The sequence below is a fragment of the Aulonocara stuartgranti genome (assembly GCF_965226115.1).
Source record: "Aulonocara stuartgranti genome assembly, chromosome: 6".
Classification (NCBI taxonomy): Eukaryota; Metazoa; Chordata; class Actinopteri; order Cichliformes; family Cichlidae; genus Aulonocara; species Aulonocara stuartgranti.
This window is the reverse complement of record NC_138944.1, coordinates 39,666,208-39,685,591: the sequence shown is the minus strand read 5'-3', so window position 1 is coordinate 39,685,591 and position 19,384 is coordinate 39,666,208. Positions and strand designations below refer to the sequence as shown.

At 45.1% G+C, this 19,384-nt stretch overlaps 6 protein-coding genes and 1 pseudogene across 7 annotated transcripts; 5 read left to right on the top strand and 2 right to left on the bottom strand.

The window, feature by feature from the left end:
- Positions 1-4,809: 4,809 nt before the first annotated feature.
- Positions 4,810-6,090, bottom strand: LOC309709343 (pre-mRNA-splicing factor SLU7-like; annotated as a pseudogene). Its single transcript has one exon. The product of its transcript is annotated as a pre-mRNA-splicing factor SLU7-like (transcript).
- A 197-nt stretch (positions 6,091-6,287) lies between these two features.
- Positions 6,288-7,993, top strand: LOC309709352 (histone H3.2-like). The gene has a single exon (XM_082537929.1). The coding sequence runs from the start codon at positions 6,361-6,363 to the stop codon at positions 6,781-6,783; it is 423 nt and encodes a 140-aa protein (XP_082394055.1). The 5' UTR covers positions 6,288-6,360; the 3' UTR covers positions 6,784-7,993.
- A 932-nt stretch (positions 7,994-8,925) lies between these two features.
- Positions 8,926-9,608, top strand: LOC309709355 (histone H2B 1/2). Its single transcript, XM_082537932.1, has one exon. The coding sequence runs from the start codon at positions 8,942-8,944 to the stop codon at positions 9,314-9,316; it is 375 nt and encodes a 124-aa protein (XP_082394058.1). The 5' UTR covers positions 8,926-8,941; the 3' UTR covers positions 9,317-9,608.
- Positions 9,609-11,953: 2,345 nt separating this feature from the next.
- On the top strand, positions 11,954-12,833 carry LOC309709358 (histone H1-like). Its single transcript, XM_082537935.1, has one exon. The coding sequence runs from the start codon at positions 12,112-12,114 to the stop codon at positions 12,754-12,756; it is 645 nt and encodes a 214-aa protein (XP_082394061.1). The 5' UTR covers positions 11,954-12,111; the 3' UTR covers positions 12,757-12,833.
- A 796-nt stretch (positions 12,834-13,629) lies between these two features.
- On the bottom strand, positions 13,630-14,069 carry LOC309709003 (histone H2A). The gene has a single exon (XM_082537424.1). It carries the CDS (start codon positions 14,046-14,048, stop codon positions 13,662-13,664), a length of 387 nt encoding a protein of 128 aa, XP_082393550.1. The 5' UTR covers positions 14,049-14,069; the 3' UTR covers positions 13,630-13,661.
- A 114-nt stretch (positions 14,070-14,183) lies between these two features.
- LOC309709278 (histone H3.2) lies at positions 14,184-14,878 on the top strand. Its single transcript, XM_082537834.1, has one exon. It carries the CDS (start codon positions 14,390-14,392, stop codon positions 14,798-14,800), a length of 411 nt encoding a protein of 136 aa, XP_082393960.1. The 5' UTR covers positions 14,184-14,389; the 3' UTR covers positions 14,801-14,878.
- A 2,844-nt stretch (positions 14,879-17,722) lies between these two features.
- Positions 17,723-18,575, top strand: LOC309708772 (histone H4-like; the record flags this gene model as incomplete). The annotated part of the gene is made up of 2 exons (XM_082537061.1): positions 17,723-17,764; positions 18,273-18,575. The coding sequence occupies 2 exons, from the start codon at positions 17,723-17,725 to the stop codon at positions 18,573-18,575; spliced, it is 345 nt and encodes a 114-aa protein (XP_082393187.1).
- Between the last annotated feature and the right edge of the window lie 809 nt (positions 18,576-19,384).

Sequence of the window (19,384 nt, the reverse complement as noted above, 5' to 3'; positions counted from 1 at the left end):
ATCAACAATGGATCATATATCGATTGTGGGAGAGAGATTTTTTTTTTAAATCCATCTAAATAAAACACACACATGCACACACAGTGACATTTTAGATCTTCTTCAGAATACTGTATATACTATGGGCATCATGGTGCTGATCCAGAATCCTTACATTATTATTTATTACTAGAGCTACAATAATAAAGCAATGAGGAGGGGGAAGTAATAAATATGAAATAATGTCATTATGATGATTCAATTTGTTTCACTATCCACTCTGTGCAGGGCAAAGCTTATTACATGTTTAAACTCTAGAGATACAATAATTTTACTGCTGTAAAATCCAAATTGTCTTATTTAAAATATAAATCTGATATAATCTGCTTCTTAATGTATGTTCTTTAAAATACAGCGTGTGTTTTTAATATATTATAATTATAATAATTATTATGTGGACATGCATATTAGATCGTTTTTAGTGAAATATAATCCCTCCAGAAAGGCAGGAAAAGCCCGGAAACGTACTTTAAAACTAAATATGTTCCCTAAAACGGTGACAGAGCTGCAGACCCATGACAGCCTTACACAGGTAGCCAGCAGCTATGACCAGCACTACTTGTGCAGTTAATAAAAGGACAGGTAATGTTTGTCACGCTGTTGCACACACAGCACGCTCGTTTGTTTCAGTTCATCAGTTGCAACAAGACAACTTACCAACGTGTACGTAATAAGGTTCAAGGTTCTTTATTTGTCACATGCATAGTTATACAAGTATAACACACAGTGAAATGTAGCCTGACACGCTCCTCGACATGTGCAAAAATTTGGGGGGGGGGGGGGGGGGGGGGTGTGTAGAGGAAGAACATTATAAAAAAAAAAAAAAAAAATAATATATATATATATATATATATATAAAAATGGCCTGCATTTGTGTGACACCGGTGCGGAAAGGCTGAGTTTTATCTTTCTCTTATCTTCTTTCCACAGGTGATTTGTGTTTTTTAAAAGGAAGGAAACCTTCCTCAAAGCGGGCAGAGCAGTGGAGCCGCCGAGGGAAAAAGCACACGAAACAAAACTGTAGAATTAAAAATATAATTTATTATGTTTAAATAGTTAAAAATATAAAATGAATTAAAACAACCTTGGCCAAGGGAAGACACAATAAAAATCAATAACACACAACATTAAAAGTCCAGTGGAATCCACCACGGCCTAAAAGTCACAGAAAACTAAGAGGTCCAGCGTAGTATTAAAAGAGGGAAACCCAGCGGAGTCCTCGCCTTCCTCCCCGCATTCCACGTCCTGATGCACTGAAGAAAGGGAGGGAGCGGCAGTCACTATTCCTTTGGCAGTTTACTTTATAAAAAGGATAAGTCAAAGACTTACCCGGGTGGGCAGAGCTCTCAACTCCGCCCGCCGCTTCCTCAAACTGCAATCGGCACCGCGGTCTCACTGCTTCTGTTCTCCCGCAGTGCACGAGCTGGCTCTTGTCGTTATTGCCACCAGACTGCCGCTACGCGTCCCTAGTCGCTGGTCATCTGCCTTTTTTTCCTCTGATCGTTTCCCCTTTCCAGTCGCTGGTAATCTCTCTTCCCAGTCGCTGGTCGTCTGCTCCATCTGATCATCTCTACTCTCTGATCGTCTGTGTCTTTCCTCTGTCTGTCTCGCATTCTCCGTGTTACATTTTTTGTTGAACACCGGCTCCAAACCTCTTATGTGTCCTTGAGCACTCTGTAAATTACCTTTTCTTTTCTCTCAGGTGTGTCCAATTAGTAAAAACGGGGGAAAAGGCGGAGTCTCTCCAGGACAATTTGCCGGCAACTAAAACATGCAAACTAAATAAAACACTGCACAAAAATATAACCAATGCATGCAATATAAAAAATAAATATGTACACTTCACATTAAAATACAGCACAGCAAAACAACGTCCGTCCTTCCCTGGATGACATCCGTATAGCGCTTTTCTAGTCCCTAAGGACCCCAAAGCGCTTCACACTACATTCAGTCATTCACCCATTCACACACACATTCACGATGGCAAGCTACATTGTAGCCACAGCTGCCCTGGGGCGCGCTGACAGAGGCGAGGCTGCCGGACACTGGCGCCACCGGGCCCTCTGACCACCACCAGTAGGCAAACACGGGGTTAGTATCTTGCCCAAGGATATTTGGCATGCAGCCAGGAGGCAGCCTGGGATCGAACCACCGACTTTCTGATTAGTGGCTGACCTGCTCTGCCACCTGAGCTACAGCCACCCTATATAGTATATACACTGGGTGAATGTGCAGTAGTAGCAGCAAGCAGGTGAATTCTGTACATTAATATGAATAGACATCTGACTATTTTACAGGATAGACAATATAAACATATTTAAAATTAAAGGAATTTGGAATGTACATTGTGCCTTGGTTTAGTGTCTGGAAGAGAGTCCTGTCTCAGTCAATTATAGATGATGTGAGAGGGCGGGTGTGTGTGTTTAGGGCACGAATGGCTTGGGGATAGAAGCTCCTCTTGAGTCTCTCTGTCCTTGCCCGGAAGATGCGGAACCTTCTACCAGATTGCAGAAGTTGGAACAGTTTGTTGCCAGGATGGGACGGGTCCTTCAGTATCTGCGCTGCTCTAGTCCGGCATCTCCTGGTGTAGGTGTCCTGAAGCGGGGGGAGAGCAATCCTGCAGCAGCGTTCTGCTGTACGGATCACTCTCTGGAGAGCTTTTTGGTCCTTCACACAGCTGTTCCCGAACCACGATGTCATGTTCTGTGTGAGGATGCTCTCCACAGCGCCTGTATAGAAAATCCTGAGGATCTTTGGAGAGACCCTGAACTTCCTCAGTTGTCGAAGGTGATACAGGCGCTGCCTAGCCTTTTTGGTCTGGACCTGAATGTGGGCAGCCCATGTCAGGTCTGAGGAGATGTGGACACCAAGATACTTGAAGGACTGCACCCTCTCCACTGGAGCTCCATTGATGATAATGGGCTTGTAGTCTCTGTGCTGACCCCTTCTGAAGTCCACCACCAGCTCCTTGGTCTTGCTGACGTTCAGCTGGAGGTGGTTGTCCTGGCACCACGATGCCAGATTCTTCACTTCATCCATGTAGGCCGCCTCATTGTTGTTGGAGATGGCACCCAACACCACTGTGTCGTCAGCAAACTTCACAATGGTGTTGGAGCCATGGGTGGCCACACAGTCTGAAGTGTAGAGGGAGTAGAGCAGTGGCGAGAGGACACATCCCTGAGGTGCTCCTGTGTTGATGGTGATGCTGTTGGAGAAGCACCTGCCCACCCTCACCACCTGAGTTTTGCCAGTGAGGAAGTCCAACACCCATGCACACAGACGGCTGTTAAGTCCCAGATCCCTCAGCTTTGTGAACAGTCTGCAGGGCACTATTGTGTTAAACGCTGAACTGTAATCAACAAACAGCATTCGCACATAGTTACCCTGTTTCTTGTCCACGTGGCTGAGAGTGGTGTGTAGGACGTGGGCGATGGCATCCTCTGTGGATCTGTTGGATCTGTAGGCGAACTGCAGCGGATCTGTGGTGTCTGGGATGGAGGAGGAGATGATGTTCTTCAGCAGCCTCTCAAACACCTTCATTACTACCGAGGTCAGTGCAACTGGCCGGTAATCGTTCAGAGATGAGGGTTTGCTGTTCTTGGGCACAGGGATGATGGTGGATCTTTTGAAGCATGTGGGGACCACAGACTTCGCCAGGGACTCGTTGAAGATGTAAGTGAACACACCTGCTAGCTGGTCAGCACAGCAGCGCAGCAGACGGCCGGTGATGCCGTCTGGCCCCGCCGCTTTCCTTGTGTTCACTCTCCTCAGTGCCGCTCGGACGTCATGCTCCGCGATGCTGGTCACCGGTCTCTCGCTGATGACGTCACTGTCCTCGGTAGTCAGGCGGTAGATAGCATTAGCCGCCTGGTTAACCTCGAAACGGGCGTAGAACCGATTCAGCTCGTTGGTGAATGCAGAGTCGGCGTTGATCGGCGCAGTGTCCCTGGCTTTGTAGTCCGTAATGGTGCGTAGTCCGTGCCACATACTCCGTGGCATACTGTCGCCCAATAAGCCAATACTCCTGGGTGCTACACACTACAGTTTACGCTACACACCTACTTACTGGTTTTGTCGCATCAGTCTGTGTCTCTGAGTTAACTTGTGTTTCTCCTACAGCTCCGGACCGCTAAAAATGCGCGTGCTCTTAGTGAGCTCGTTCCCGGCTCGTAACCAGCGCGTTCTGCCGTCAAGGGCGATCATTGGTTAAATGTGATCATGTGACTGATGCAAGCCAGATCCTTTTATTTAGCAAAACTGTGATTACTAGTTAAATATTATTGTTGAGGGGCACAGACAGGACTCCGCACGCACACACACATACATAAAAAAAAAAAAAAGAATTTTTAAAAAAAAAGTTGCCTCAACAAAAGGGCACCTTGGGTACCCATCAGGAAAGGGGCGGGTGCTCAAGCCCCTCTAGCCCCCCACCCCTCTGCACGTGCCTGCGCTGCACATAGTTGCCTTTGCGCAGCAGCCTGTGGACACAACCCACGGGGAACTGGAGCCCGGCACGGGATGAAGCTCTGGCTTTGCCTCTGGTTTTGCTTTTTTTTTTTTCCAGGCAAATGGATTTTATTATAAAAAGAAATGCAGTTACGTTTCTCATGTTTCCTGTAAAGACTGAATTTGAAAGCTTTGAAAGTATTTAAATGTCTCCTGTTGAAGTGAAACACCTTTTTTATTGTTGTTCTACATTTTATGGACATGCAGCTTCAAAACAATGTGTTAACATTAACTTTTACAAAATACTGTACAGTTTCTCCAGCACTTCTTTCCAAAACACAAAACTTGAGTGAATGTGGGATTTTATATTTTACTGAGCAGCTGCTCTAGTAGAGTCCTTGGGGAGAGTTTAGGGGAATCTGCCGGGACTGAAAAGGTCACTGTCCCAAGAAGGAAGCCATGGGATCATCTGGCCTGCTGCGTTTCATGCGGAAGGCCTCCATCTCCTCCTCAGTGGGCGCCTTTACTTCAAACAAGCTGTTGTACGGCCTCTTCCTCTCATCCAGCTGCATTAGCATCTCCACCTGCTTCACCCGCTTTTCCTCTGCTTCTAGAGCCTTCTTCAGCTTTTCCTTCTTCTTCTCCTCATCCTCCGAATCACTGCTGTCGGAGTCGCGCTTCTTGTTCTTTTTGTTCTTCTTCTTCTCTTTCATCTTATCTTGATGCATTTCTAGCAGAGTCTTGGGCTGTTCCTCCTCCTGTGGCTCAGTTATTGCCTCTTCAAATGGAGTGCACTCTGAGTTGTTAATTCCAATTCCAGCTGATCCTGTGCAGTAACTCTGTTTGACCATGGAGTGGCAACACTTGTACCCCCAGAAGCCGTCTTTCCAGTAGGAACTCCAAATACAAGTGTGGTTGTTGATGAGCACGTCCTCCTCATATTTGGAGCGAGCGACAGCCTTTTCGAGTCCTTTCAGCACAGCGCCGTGATGCGAATACTCCACGTAGTCCTCCGTCTGGGCACACAGCAACTCCCGCGGTGGTGCATCCAAATGCTCCTGGCCTCCATACTTCTCCAGGATGCTCTCCCTCTGTTCTTCTTTGAAGTCCTCCTTCTTGACCTTGAAGGAACGATGTAGCAGCTCCAGTTTGGTGGGGTCAGCCTGCAGATGCACCTCGGAGCCTTTCTCATAAGCCTCCCAGGCAAACAATTGTGTTTGAGCCATGGAAATTGTGGCTCCACTGTAGCGAACAAAGTTGTCTCCAGCCTACCCCACTTCATCAGGGTTCTTGCCAGTGTTGGAGTACGGGTTCTCTCTCATTGCTCGCGTCTTTGGATCGTAGTACGCTGAATTTGGATCCAGATTTCTCAAGTATTTAGCTGTGTCTTCTCTGATACGCAGATTCCTGACAGTGATTCGTCTCTTGGAGTCAAAGTTCTGACCGGGCATGTCGATATCATCTGCATATTTGTCTTCATCCTCATCTTCACTGTCATGCCAATCCTCTCTGGTCATCTTCTCGGTTTTGCCACGCCCACTCATTTTGAACCTTCTCTTTGCAGTGTCAACACTCAAAGGAAATGTGGCCCGATCGGCACCGAGCCTGGCTTTTATTTCCGCAGAGCGCGGGCGGCTTCGTCACACACGCAGACAGGCTCGCGGCAGCGCGCCTTTTCAAAGCACCTTCCTCCAATGAGCACACCTAGGCGGGGCGGTGCTACTCTGAGCGGTGCTGAGCACCACGTGGAGCCCCTCACCAATCACGAGCCGCAGCGGCACCGCGTCACGGCCAGTCACACACTTTAAGAGCGGCGAGTCTCCTCCGCTTGTTACATTTTCTGTTTTAAACGCAGGAAAGTTAAAGATAGAAAGAATGGCAAGAACCAAGCAGACCGCTCGCAAATCCACTGGCGGCAAAGCCCCCAGGAAGCAGCTGGCCACCAAGGCCGCTCGTAAGAGCGCCCCGGCCACCGGAGGCGTCAAGAAGCCTCACCGTTACAGGCCCGGCACCGTGGCTCTGCGCGAGATCCGCCGTTACCAGAAGTCCACCGAGCTGCTCATTCGCAAGCTGCCCTTCCAGCGCCTGGTCCGTGAGATCGCTCAGGATTTCAAGACCGACTTGCGCTTCCAGAGCTCCGCTGTCATGGCTCTGCAGGAGGCCAGCGAGGCTTACCTGGTCGGACTCTTCGAGGACACCAACCTGTGCGCCATCCACGCCAAGAGGGTCACCATCATGCCCAAAGACATTCAGCTGGCTCGCCGCATCCGCGGAGAGAGGGCTTACAGTTTTTTCTGAATGCTTAAACCCTAACTGTGATTCCTGTAGCACAATTTCTAAAACTATTCAGACTTATAGCAAAACCACTCACTGAGTTTGCAAAACTAAAAGCACAAAAACTGCTTTGCATTCAGTTTGCAATTTTGTAACACACACTTTGCAAAACTGTAGGCACAATTCACTGCACAACACCCAATTACCAAATTTCCAACACACTCCTAGCAAAAGTATACACATGTATGGCTATCATTAACACTAATTTGCCAACTGTCTGGCACACTTTCACATGTGAAAACTGTTTTAGATAATTAGTCCACTTTGCAATCAGCCTAAGCACTATAAACAGGCCACAGGTAAGCTGTCTATGTGGAGTACAATGGAAGGAGCAGTAAGAGTAATATACACAGTGCAGAAATGCTTGCACTAAGTCGTGTACTTGCGCGCCACAGAATAAGAATGAAGCAAATTTACAGAGTTCCTTTCGAGAGAAACACAGAACGTGTAAAGCAACTGCGATATGACTACGTGCAGGTAAGCTAGTGTCATTGGTTCTGAATTTGGAGGTGCATACTGTAGTGCTGTGCATGGGCCTGATGTGTTGCATTTGTTTTGTCTTGTCCAGAGAGTGATGGAACTAGAAGCAGATGCAATGGGACATGAGCTACTTTTTGTAGATGAGGCCGGTTTTAACCTCAGTAAAACCAGGAGACGTGGCAGGAACATTATTGGACACCGTGCCATCATCAATGTCCCAGGACAACGTGGTGGTAACATAACCATGTGTGCAGCTATAAGCCAAAATGGTGTTGTTCACCATCATGCAACCATAGGCCCATACAACACTGCACACATTATTGCATTCCTGGACACCTTGCATGACATGCTCACTGTTCAGAGACCAGAGCAGACCCGATATGTCATCATATGGGACAATGTTAGTTTCCATAGGGCTGCTTTGGTCCGCAACTGGTTTACAGACCAACCATCCTTCATGGCACTCAACCTCCCTCCATACTCTCCATTCTTGAATCCCATCGAGGAGTTCTTCTCTGCCTGGCGCTGGAAAGTGTATGACCGTCATCCTCATCAACAGGTAGCCCTTTTACAGGCAATGGAGGAGGCATGTGGAGATATTGACCAGGCATCATGTCAGGCCTGGATACAGCATTCAAGGAGATATTTTCCCCGGTGCCTTGGACTGGAGGATATCGCAGGCGACGTGGCCGGACCCAGAAAGACGACATGATGTAGGCTGATTGTCTGTGTGGTGTGTGTGTGTGGTGTGTGTTTTTTTTTTTTTTTTTTTTTTTTTTTTTTCCCCTTTTATTTGTGGAATTCCTATTTTGTGTTCTGACTTTGTCTTGGTTTTGATGAGTGTTAATAAACACCAATACTTGACGTTTGGATCCTTGTATGTTTACATGACACTATGACAAGGTGTGACCTCAAATTGACATCTGTACACAGAGAAAGCAAAAGCCAGATGTGTTTTGTATTCATACCATCAGTGTGCAGTTGGCGCATTGTGTGCTTAGTAGATGATGGCTTGTGTGTACTGTTTGATACGGAAACACCATTTTTACGAAGGTGTGAAGAGTTAATCTAGCTGTGTTTGCTTTTGCAAGAGAACTACAATGTTTTGATGATTGGGTGACAGGTTTTCTTATTTGTGTGAAGAGTTTTGCAAAATTAGCCAATAGTTACAAAAAATGTGCTTAAGCAATCAGAAAAAACTGTAAATGTCATCATCATCACTCTGAAAACTCCAGCATGGTGTGAAGATAACAAAGCTCACTGCCCCAAAGAAACACTGCTGCTGCTGAGGCCCAATTCACTACTGTAGACTGTAGTCACATCTTAAGCATTTTCTAGCTTTCAGTCTGTGTCTCCCTAAATCCTCCATATTTGCCATACAGAGCACTACATTTACTGCTCATTTAATACAAATGACCGTTCCAACAAATGAGGAAACGATCACACAGACCACTTCTTTGTTAGACGCGCGCCTGTTGTAGCACAATTCATAGATTTCCTCCAACGCAATGTCCGGCCCACTGTGCAGCTCAGCCAATGAGAGCCGAGGGCCTGCGCAGTGATATTAGCATACAGGCTGTATAAAAGGAGCTGCTCTCTGTTACACAGCTCATTGGTTGCTGCAGAGTATCGAAGGAACAAAATGCCTGAACCCGCGAAGTCCGCGCCCAAGAAGGGCTCTAAGAAAGCCGTGACCAAGACCGCCGGCAAGGGCGGCAAGAAGAAGAGAAAGACCAGGAAGGAGAGCTACGCCATCTACGTGTACAAGGTGCTGAAGCAGGTCCACCCCGACACCGGGATCTCCTCCAAGGCCATGAGCATCATGAACTCGTTTGTCAACGACATCTTCGAGCGCATCGCTGCCGAGGCCTCTCGCCTGGCCCACTACAACAAACGCTCCACCATCACGTCCAGGGAGATCCAGACCGCAGTGCGCCTGCTGCTCCCCGGTGAGCTGGCCAAGCACGCCGTGTCTGAGGGCACCAAGGCCGTCACCAAGTACACCAGCTCCAAGTAAACTGATCCTGCTGTCAGTCAACCCAACGGCTCTTTTCAGAGCCACCCACTCTGTCCTGAAGAGCATACGTTCTACCTTCAAACGTGCAGTTACTATGTTGCCAACTACTGCAATCGCGGAAATGCTTCTTTGTCACTAGGTGCTATTGATCCGCTACATTGACCCAGACTCAGGAAATGTCTTGTGTGTGTTGTGGAACGATGACAAAGTAACTACAAATACAACATTAATGCCACTTTATGTTTGACAGTCTTTCAGTGCATTTCAATGGCTCCCCTGTGGGCGGCGCCTCTGCTGCATTTCCTGTAGGACTGAGAGGAGAGCCACCTCTGTCCCCAAAGCCACTCTGCTTTTTAACTCCAGCCCTTAAGACCATTTCCCACACCTGTAAACATGAACTACTCTACGCTCTTTTTGTGCTGCCACTTCATTCACTTTTAGTCACTTAGTTATTTATTCACCTATTCAGTCACTTTAATTTTAAAACTGTGTATATGCTGTGTATTTATTATCTCATTCTTATTGCCTGTTTATGCCCTGTCCTTGTCTTCAATGTCGTGCTGCTCCATTGTATCTTATTTGCCCCTTGGGGATAAGGGCTGATTATTATATTATTTTTTTACATATATATTCTGATTTCCAAATACATTCAATACAAAGCAAATTCCAAAGAACAAATTGAAAACAGTACTGAACACAAATGTTGCTCTGGCCAGTTAACTCATTTTGACAGTTCCTTTACGGTGTGAAATGGAAGTGTTTTGTGTGTTGTTGTTGTTGTTGTTGTGTTTTTTTTTTTTTTTTTTTTTTTTTTTTTCCTCTGATATCCAAAGTTTGTCATTTCACAAAAAATTTGCATAGCAGAATCCAAAGAAGCAGTAAACTTAAAATTTAGTATCAATTTGTCTGTATCGTTCTGATCTGGGGTTGCGCCGTTTTTCTTATGTTGTACATTTGCACTTTATGTGGTCCTGTGTTGATTGTCCTATGTAGCACCACGGTCTTGGAAGAACGCTGACTTGCTTCACTGTGTACTGTAGCACTGCACATGGTTGAAATAACAAAGCCACTTGACTTGATGTGCTCGTAAACACTATAATCACTAGTGATGTGCGATACCACTGATTTCCTTTCCGATCCGATAACGAGTAATATTCAGGGTGGTATCGACGATACTGATCCGATACGATACTTTGTACAAAAACGTATTTTATTTATTGTATCTCAAATTATAGCGTCATAATGATTACAGGACATAAGATTACTTGTTCTTATCACTTAATAATGCAGAGTTCATCATATAGAAATAAAAAAACTAAAGTTGTGCCTATTTGAATCTAATTCATAATTTGTTGGCTCCGTAGCCACCTTTCTATATGCCTTTAGATAGTACAACTATTATAGCAATCGCTATGAATAAGATATATCTATCTGCTTAGCACTTTTATTTTTTATGTTTAGTTAAGTGTTGTCTTACAGTGTGTTTTGCACTAAGTACCGAAGCAATTTCCTAATGTTGTAAACCTGCTCAACATTAGGAAATAAAACCCATTCTGATTCAGAGGTGAACTTTGGTCATCTCAGTCTCTCACTAAACGCTCTTCTGTGACTGGTCAAGCACACGATGGGAGGGTGGGAGGTATTGTGCAGCATTTTACTTATCTTGGACAACAATCTGTGGTTACATTTTTTTAGTGGGTGGAAGAATAATAGAATCCTCCAGAAAAAGGAGCACAGATATACTGGGCATAATTAAATGCACTGTACTAGATTAGACTGAGGTCGCTATCCAGGACATAAGATAAGCTTTATTAGTCCCAGAGCTGGGAAATTCACCTTGTTACAGCAGCAACGTGGACAGAGCAGGATTAAATAAATGCCAAAAAAATAAGAGCAATATTACTCTGATTAAATAAATGAAATAGATATAAAAATACGTTTGACTAGTAGCGACAAAAAGAGAATGTTTAATAGTGAGATGTTGGATGTTTTTTAGCAGGTATTGAGTATTGCACATTGAGATACTTAGTGATCAGTTGGTGGATGTGTGTATTCACGTGTTCATTCGCTGTTGTTGTTTATAGTAGAGTCGGTAACTGTAGCTGGAAGGAAACGGACTGATGCAGACTAAGAGATCAGGGCCAAAGTGTGGAAGTGAGCTGCCGTAAGGTGACTAACTAATGGTGATTTCTGATATACAACAACGTGAGTGAAACTCGAGGCCGCTGTGCTTTGGTTAGAAGTGAGCAGCTCTCACAGACGTCTCGCTGCTCCGTGGGTGTCCAGCTGCATCGGTGTGTTTGCTGGGAGTTCGCGGCGTCACTTTGTCCCACAGCTGCGCTCACCAGATGCTGCTTTTAAGTCGGAGTGCGCGAACGAACATGTGTCTGAGCTGGAAAAGGGCTTTTCACGGAGCTGTGCTGCGGCTCCTTTGTTTTAGGAAAGAAAAGAGCGCAAAAAGCCGCCGAGCAGCGCTGAGCTCCGCACTGAGTCGCTGAGCTTTGGAGGCTCCACAAAGCAAGAGCAGAGAGCACCAGAGCCCGACACGAGGCCTGCCCGAGGAGACACGAGTCCGCTGTGGACTGCTCCACTGTCGGCCTGCAGTGCTGCTCACACACTCACTTTGAGCTCTTTGATCCCGAGACACGAAACACAAACGGAAGCATTGCGTGGCGCACGCGAGAGCGGCGCGCGCTACATTCACTCTCCACGGTTCTCATGGTGCGTTTAAGTGCAGTGTGACGCTTCCGAGTTGCCATCACTGCACCGTGACTCGATCAGAAGGAAAGAGGAAAATGTCAGAGGAAGCACCCGCACCTGCTGCTGCCGCCGCCCCGGCCAAGGCGGCCAAGAAGAAGACGACGGCTTCCAAGCCGAAGAAGGTGGGCCCCAGCGTGGGCGAGTTGATCGTGAAAGCCGTGGCCGCTTCCAAGGAGCGCAGCGGCGTGTCCACAGCCGCTCTCAAGAAGGCTCTGGCTGCCGGAGGCTACGATGTGGACAAGAACAAGGCCCGCGTCAAGACCGCCATCAAGAGCCTGGTGGCCAAGGGCACTCTGGTGCAGACCAAGGGCACCGGGGCCTCCGGATCCTTCAAGATGAACAAGAAGGCTACCGAGAGCAAAGCCAAGAAGCCCGCAAAGAAAGCCGCTCCCAAAGCCAAGAAGCCCGCCCCTGCCAAAGCCAAGAAGCCGGCAGCAGCCGCTAAAAAGTCCCCCAAGAAGCCAGCGGCAGCCAAGAAGCCCGCAGCCGCTAAGAAGTCCCCCAAGAAGGCCAAGAAGCCCGCTGTGGCGGCCAAAAAGCCCAGCAAGAGCCCCAAGAAGGCGGCAGCCAAGAGCCCCAAGAAGGTCACCAAGAAGCCTCCCGCAGCCAAGAAAGCCCCCGCCAAGAAGGCCGCCAAGCCCAAAGCCAAGAAGGCGGCCACAGCAGCCAAGAAGAAGTGAGCTGCCAACACTCTCGCACTCAACAACGGCTCTTCTCAGAGCCACCACAGCAACACGCCAGAGCTCCTTCCTCACAATCACGCAACATTCTCTTATTCACAATAATAGCATTATTGTCAAAGCAAGATAAGATACTTTTTGGGTTTGTTTTTTTTCTCATAACACTTGCAGCTTGTATTACTATCATGGCTCACATTTCACAATCAGAAAGTGAACAGAGCAGGAGCGACAGAGAGAAAGAGAGCCAGGGACAAAGTTTATTCATGCAGGTCCATATGACAGAGAATATGCATCTTCTTTTTATTTTCATATTATAATTTATATTTAATTGTGTTGTGGTTTGCAGTGTTTTGTGTTGTTTCACTTTAAATTTGTAAAAGGAAAAAGCTAAAAATTTAAATAGTTAAAAGTTGAAATGTGAATAGTTGGATTTTATTATAGTTGATTTATTACATTTCATGTGGAGTGAATAAATAAAAGTATATTTACGGTGGCCCCTACAGACAAAACACGTAGAAACTCCAAAACACCTACAAAAGACAACACAAGTGCTCCAGGATGCTAGGGGCAGTGTTGAACTTTTGAACTATTTTTACATTAGTAATTCATTGTGCATAATTTTATATTATTGTTAATAATAAATTAAAACAACCTGAAGATCTGGTTGGGAGGCGAAAGAACCCCCCCCCCCCCCCACACACACACACACACACACACACACACACACACACACACACACACACACACACACACACACACACACACACACACACACACACACACACACACAAATAAGGTAATACTACATTTCCATATACACGAGGATGTTTGCTCAGAAAGAAGTGTGTGGCTCTGAAAAGAGCCTTTGTTTATTGGTTTCGTGCGTGAAGCAGAGGCTTTGGCATTTACTTGGCCTTGACAGGCTTCTCGGTCTTCTTGGGCAGCAGCACGGCCTGGATGTTGGGCAGCACACCACCCTGGGCGATGGTGACTCCGCCAAGGAGCTTGTTGAGCTCCTCGTCGTTGCGCACAGCCAGCTGCAGGTGACGTGGGATAATACGAGTCTTCTTGTTGTCGCGGGCTGCGTTGCCAGCCAGCTCGAGGATCTCAGCGGTCAGGTACTCGAGCACAGCTGCCAGGTAGACGGGGGCGCCGGCACCCACGCGCTGCGCATAGTTGCCTTTGCGCAGCAGTCTGTGGACACGACCCACGGGGAACTGGAGCCCGGCACGGGATGAACGGGTCTTAGCCTTAGCTCTGGCTTTGCCTCCGGTTTTGCCACGCCCACTCATTTTGAACCTTCTCTTCGCAGTGTCAACACTCAAAGGAAATGTGGCCCGATCGGCGCCGAGCCTGGCTTATATTTCCGCAGAGCGCGGGCGGCTTCGTCACACACCAATCGCAGACAGGCTCGCGGCAGCGCGCCTTTTCAAAGCACCTTCCTCCAATGAGCAGCGCACACTTAGGCGGGGCGGGGCTCCTCTGAGCGGTGCTGAGCATCACGCGGAGCCCCTTACCAATCACGAGCCGCAGCGGCACCGCGTCACAGCCAGTCACACACTTTAAGAGCGGCGAGTCTCCTCCGCTTGTTACATTTTCTGTTTTAAACGCAGGAAAGTTAAAGAGAGAAAGAATGGCAAGAACCAAGCAGACCGCTCGCAAATCCACTGGCGGCAAAGCCCCCAGGAAGCAGCTGGCCACTAAGGCCGCTCGTAAGAGCGCCCCGGCCACCGGAGGCGTCAAGAAACCTCACCGTTACAGGCCCGGCACAGTGGCTCTGCGCGAGATCCGCCGTTACCAGAAGTCCACCGAGCTGCTCATTCGCAAGCTGCCCTTCCAGCGCCTGGTCCGCGAGATCGCTCAGGATTTCAAGACCGACTTGCGCTTCCAGAGCTCCGCTGTCATGGCTCTGCAGGAGGCCAGCGAGGCTTACCTGGTCGGACTCTTCGAGGACACCAACCTGTGCGCCATCCACGCCAAGAGGGTCACCATCATGCCCAAAGACATTCAGCTGGCTCGCCGCATCCGCGGAGAGAGGGCTTAAGCTGTCTGCACGCCCTCCTACAAACAACGGCTCTTTTCAGAGCCAACACACTCACACCGAGAGCGCGCTCCTTTCTTACAATAACATTAACCTCATACAAGACAGTACAAGACAGTTTTTTTTTTTATATAATAGAAGCCATATGCTTGGCATGAAGGTGGCATCCAGTAACTTGATCTAAGCACCAGTACTTCCAATTCTTTCCTGCTACACATAAGTTTACATTACTTACAGTAGAAGAAGACTGTGACACCCCTGCTCTAAAGTACCTTTAGAGTTGTTTAAATTGGCTATAAACTATGAATGTACATAACAATAAGCCTAACATGGATCAGATATTTTTCACAGTTCATGTTCAGTTCACAGGTGCATATTTTTTTTTCACTCCCCAAAGATGTATAAAAAAACTAACAATTTAACACAATTCTTTGAACTAACTTTGAGCATGGAAACACAGCATCGTCATGTTCCGCTGGCGTTGATCCAATACCTAGGCCACATCGCTGATGTTGCATTGAAGCTGACTTTTGGGAACTCTGTTAAACTAATCTCACTGCACAAACTGTCTTCAGACTTTGACACTAACATTGATAACATACAGAAAAATTATACTGTGAAGCTGTCCAGATCAGTCCAGTCAAGTAGAGATCATAGATATAGTGCCCCCAGAGAATGACTCGCTGCCACTTTCAAGTCAGAAAATATAGTATTGACATTCTGAATAATCTGTTGCGATCATCTGTGAATGCTATTGCATGTACTAAAGCCACTTCTAAAACTACATTGATTCTGGAAGTATGGAAGTTCTGGTATTCAGAGTTTCAAGGTAAAACCTCATTAACAACCTATTTGATCTGGGGACAACTAATAATATTTCATGGCATGACCTTCCCCCCTTTTCTGGCTCTGTTGGAGGCACCACTGGTTATTGGCCTTTAATAAAGATATTAACTGGATATAAACTGTTGGATTGTCTCTGTGACACATGTAGTACTCAATCTCATATCGTGTACAGTACACAGCTACTTATGGGGCGCCGTTTGTAAAGTGAAACATGCTGAAATTAACGGCAACATTTTTCCACATTTCGCTCAAAACCTTACAAAAACATATTTTTTCGAGTAATTTTTACAACATTTAGTAAAATATTTGTAACTTTTCATCAAATGTTAAATATTAAATCTAAATGTTAACTATTAAATCTAAATATATTTAAATCTAAATGTTAAATGTTAAATCTAAATATTATATTTAAATCTAAATGTTAAATCTTAATCTAAATGTTAAACCTAAATGTTTAGGCTAATATGCAAATTTATTGTACGGATCAACGGAAATACCAAAATAAAAGCTTCCCGAAAACCTCCGGTGCAACATTGTGTCTGTTCTCCTCCTCACTTCTCCCCGCCATGTGCTGCTTCACTTCTTGCCTACGAGCATGTCCAGCGATTTTGCTGGACATGTGCTGCAGCGATTGTGAAGTGGAGACTGCAGCTGCTAAGAGTGCACTACTGCTGAACCTTTGGATGGCCGACAAAACGGATCTTCCGATGTTTTCAGCTAAATCGCCGGACGTGCTTTCTCATGGTCGGGTTATGGCTGAATTCCAGTGGAATGACGGTCCCGCCATAATAGACGTTCCAGCCATGTGTTCCAGCCCTAAACCTAACCTTATCCCTAACTATAACCTTATTCATAACCTTTACTAGCAGTTAAATGACGTAAAATAGTGTTTTCCAAATCGATCTTTAGAAAATGAACGAACATGTGTAGATTGAGCTCTCCTTTTTCCGATGCTATAATTTAGGAACGTGTTGGGTACCCAAAAGCATAACATGTTGACAATTTGTCACCTAGAGAAAATTATTACGCTTTGGGAGTGAGAACGTGTCTGACCACTACCGGCACACTTTTGCACTGGAGGTTTTCGGAAAGCTTTTATTTTGGTATTTCCGCGGATCCGTGCAATAAATTTGCATGTTAGCCTAAACATTTAGATTTAACATTTAGATTTAAATATAATATTTAGATTTAACATTTAGATTGAATATTTAACATTTAGATTTAACATTTAAAATTCTGTTTTAAATATGAAAAGTTACAAATATTTTACTAAATGTTGTAAAAAATTACTTGTTTTTGAGCTAAATGTGGAAAAATGTTGCCGTTAATTTCAGCATGTTTCACTTTACAAACGGCGCCCCATAGCTACTGCACCCCAGGCACAGTCATGCTGTTCCTCGTTTCCGCCAAAGGCCAGTAGATGGCCGTAGTTTCAAGCACTCCTGTTTTCTTTTACGTCCTCAAATCAGATGTAAATTCAGGAGTCCGTCAAGCAACGACTCACATTTGTTTCTGAACAGCCAAAATGAGTGGAAGAGGAAATGTATGACAGTAAAAGACGCCTCTTTTGGCTTATTATGTGTGTCATTAACACCCACATTTGGAAAACCAGAGCCAAGGTGGTCATTGAGCAAAAAATGATAGATAGCGTTGCTGTGTGCAAAAATATCCTTACAGATCTGAGAAGGAGGAAGACTTTAGAACAAAAAAAGAATAGCCCTTTACCTTGGGACCTTTTGAAGATATAACTAATGTTAATATGTTTGATTAATTTAACTGTTGTATTATTTAACTTTTGTATTAATGTATCTATTGTAAATTATTAAGAGATAGCAAGGGTGGTTAGGAAAAGACCTGCCGTGGGAGCTTTTATTATTGTAATATGTAAAATAAGATGTGAATAATTTGTGCATGGTGCTTGTATTATGTGTATTTGTAATTGTGAATTTTGATATTTAAATAAAGTGATTTAAAAAAAAAAAAAAAAAAATTGAAGGTATGATACAATATAAGGCTGTGGAAAAAGAAGAAAATCAGAAAATAGTTAAAAACATATATGACAAAGTAATATCCGAGAACATGAGAGATACAGTGTGGCTTATCTTTGTCGGACGGCTCCCAGTAAGAGCTGTAGTTCTGTGGAGTTGCTTCGTTACCACTAAGAAATGCCCTATGGAGAATTGTGATGAAGACGAAACTCTTGATCATCTATTGATATCGTGTTACAGGACGGTTGAAATAAGGAGGATGGAAAAACTAGGTTTTAATATTGAAAATAATATAAAATCAGTAAGATATGGTTTGTTTAAAGAAAAGATGAGTGAAAATAAAAGAAGATTGTTTTGGTTGGTGATGTGTATTATAAATGTCCACATATGGAAAACAAGGGCTAAAGGTGTTATAGAACAAAAAATGATAAGTAGTTTCACCGTATGTAAAAACATTGTAACGGAGCTGAGAAGAAGAAAAACGAGAGATATGAAATTAGGAAATGACTTGCCGTGGGAGCTTTTATTTTTGTAATATGTAAAATAAGATGTGAATAATTTTGTGCATGGCGCTTGTATTATGTGTATTTGTAATTGTGAATATTGATATTTAAATAAAGTGATTTTTTAAAAAAAAAAAGAAAAGAAAGGGAGGTAAAGGACTCGGCAAAGGAGGCGCAAAGCGTCACCGTAAGGTGCTTCGTGATAACATCCAGGGCATCACTAAGCCAGCTATCCGCCGCCTGGCTCGCCGTGGTGGTGTGAAGCGTATTTCTGGTCTGATCTACGAGGAGACCCGTGGCGTGTTGAAGGTGTTTCTGGAGAACGTCATCCGCGACGCCGTCACCTACACCGAGCACGCCAAGAGAAAGACCGTCACCGCCATGGATGTGGTGTACGCTCTCAAGAGACAGGGCCGCACTCTGTACGGCTTTGGTGGTTAAGCTTACTGCACTGAAAACAACAACAACGGCAACAAAGGTCCTTTTCAGGGCCACCCATCTCCTCTGTAGAGCTGATCCTATCTCTTTTGTTTGTCTAGTCAAGTTCTATCAAACTTCTTTTCATATAAATGGTCAATCTGACTTGGAACCCGTATTGGAAAAGCTTTTGATGTGTGATACAGCTCTGCAGTAGTTGCGGTAGGTGGGGTTTTTTCTTGGTTTGTTTTTCTTGTTTTTTTTATTTGTTTTTTTTTTTAAGTGGGCCATATACTGACCGTAGTGTTGAGGCAGACATGACACCGTATTCTCAGGTTACTGTCGCCGCTTTATTCTCTGCGTAACGTCTCCCTCGTCTGGCTTCCACGTGACCTGCATCCAAAGCAGCAACTATTCATGACATGTAGCACACAAATTCTGAATGTGTTTGCAACTTATTTTTGTCAAGAACTTCACTGCAGAAAGCTCAATGTACCACGTGGGTAACAAATATTTAGTATTAAAGGAAGGAGATGGTAATTATAAATTAAATATTCTCCAAGATAATACAAAAAATATCTATAAAAAAATTAATGAAACCAAAAATGAAGGTGTAATTCAATATAAGTATGCAAATGAAGATGAAAACCTTTCAATAGTTAAAAATATACAAGACAAATTATTATCTGAAAGCATGAGACGTGGTATGGCTCATCTCGCTCGGGCGCCTCCCTGTGAGAGCGGTGGTACAATGGAGTTGCTTTGTTACCACCATGAAATGTCCTATGACAGACTGTGATAAAGATGAGACCCTAGAACATCTTCTATTGGAT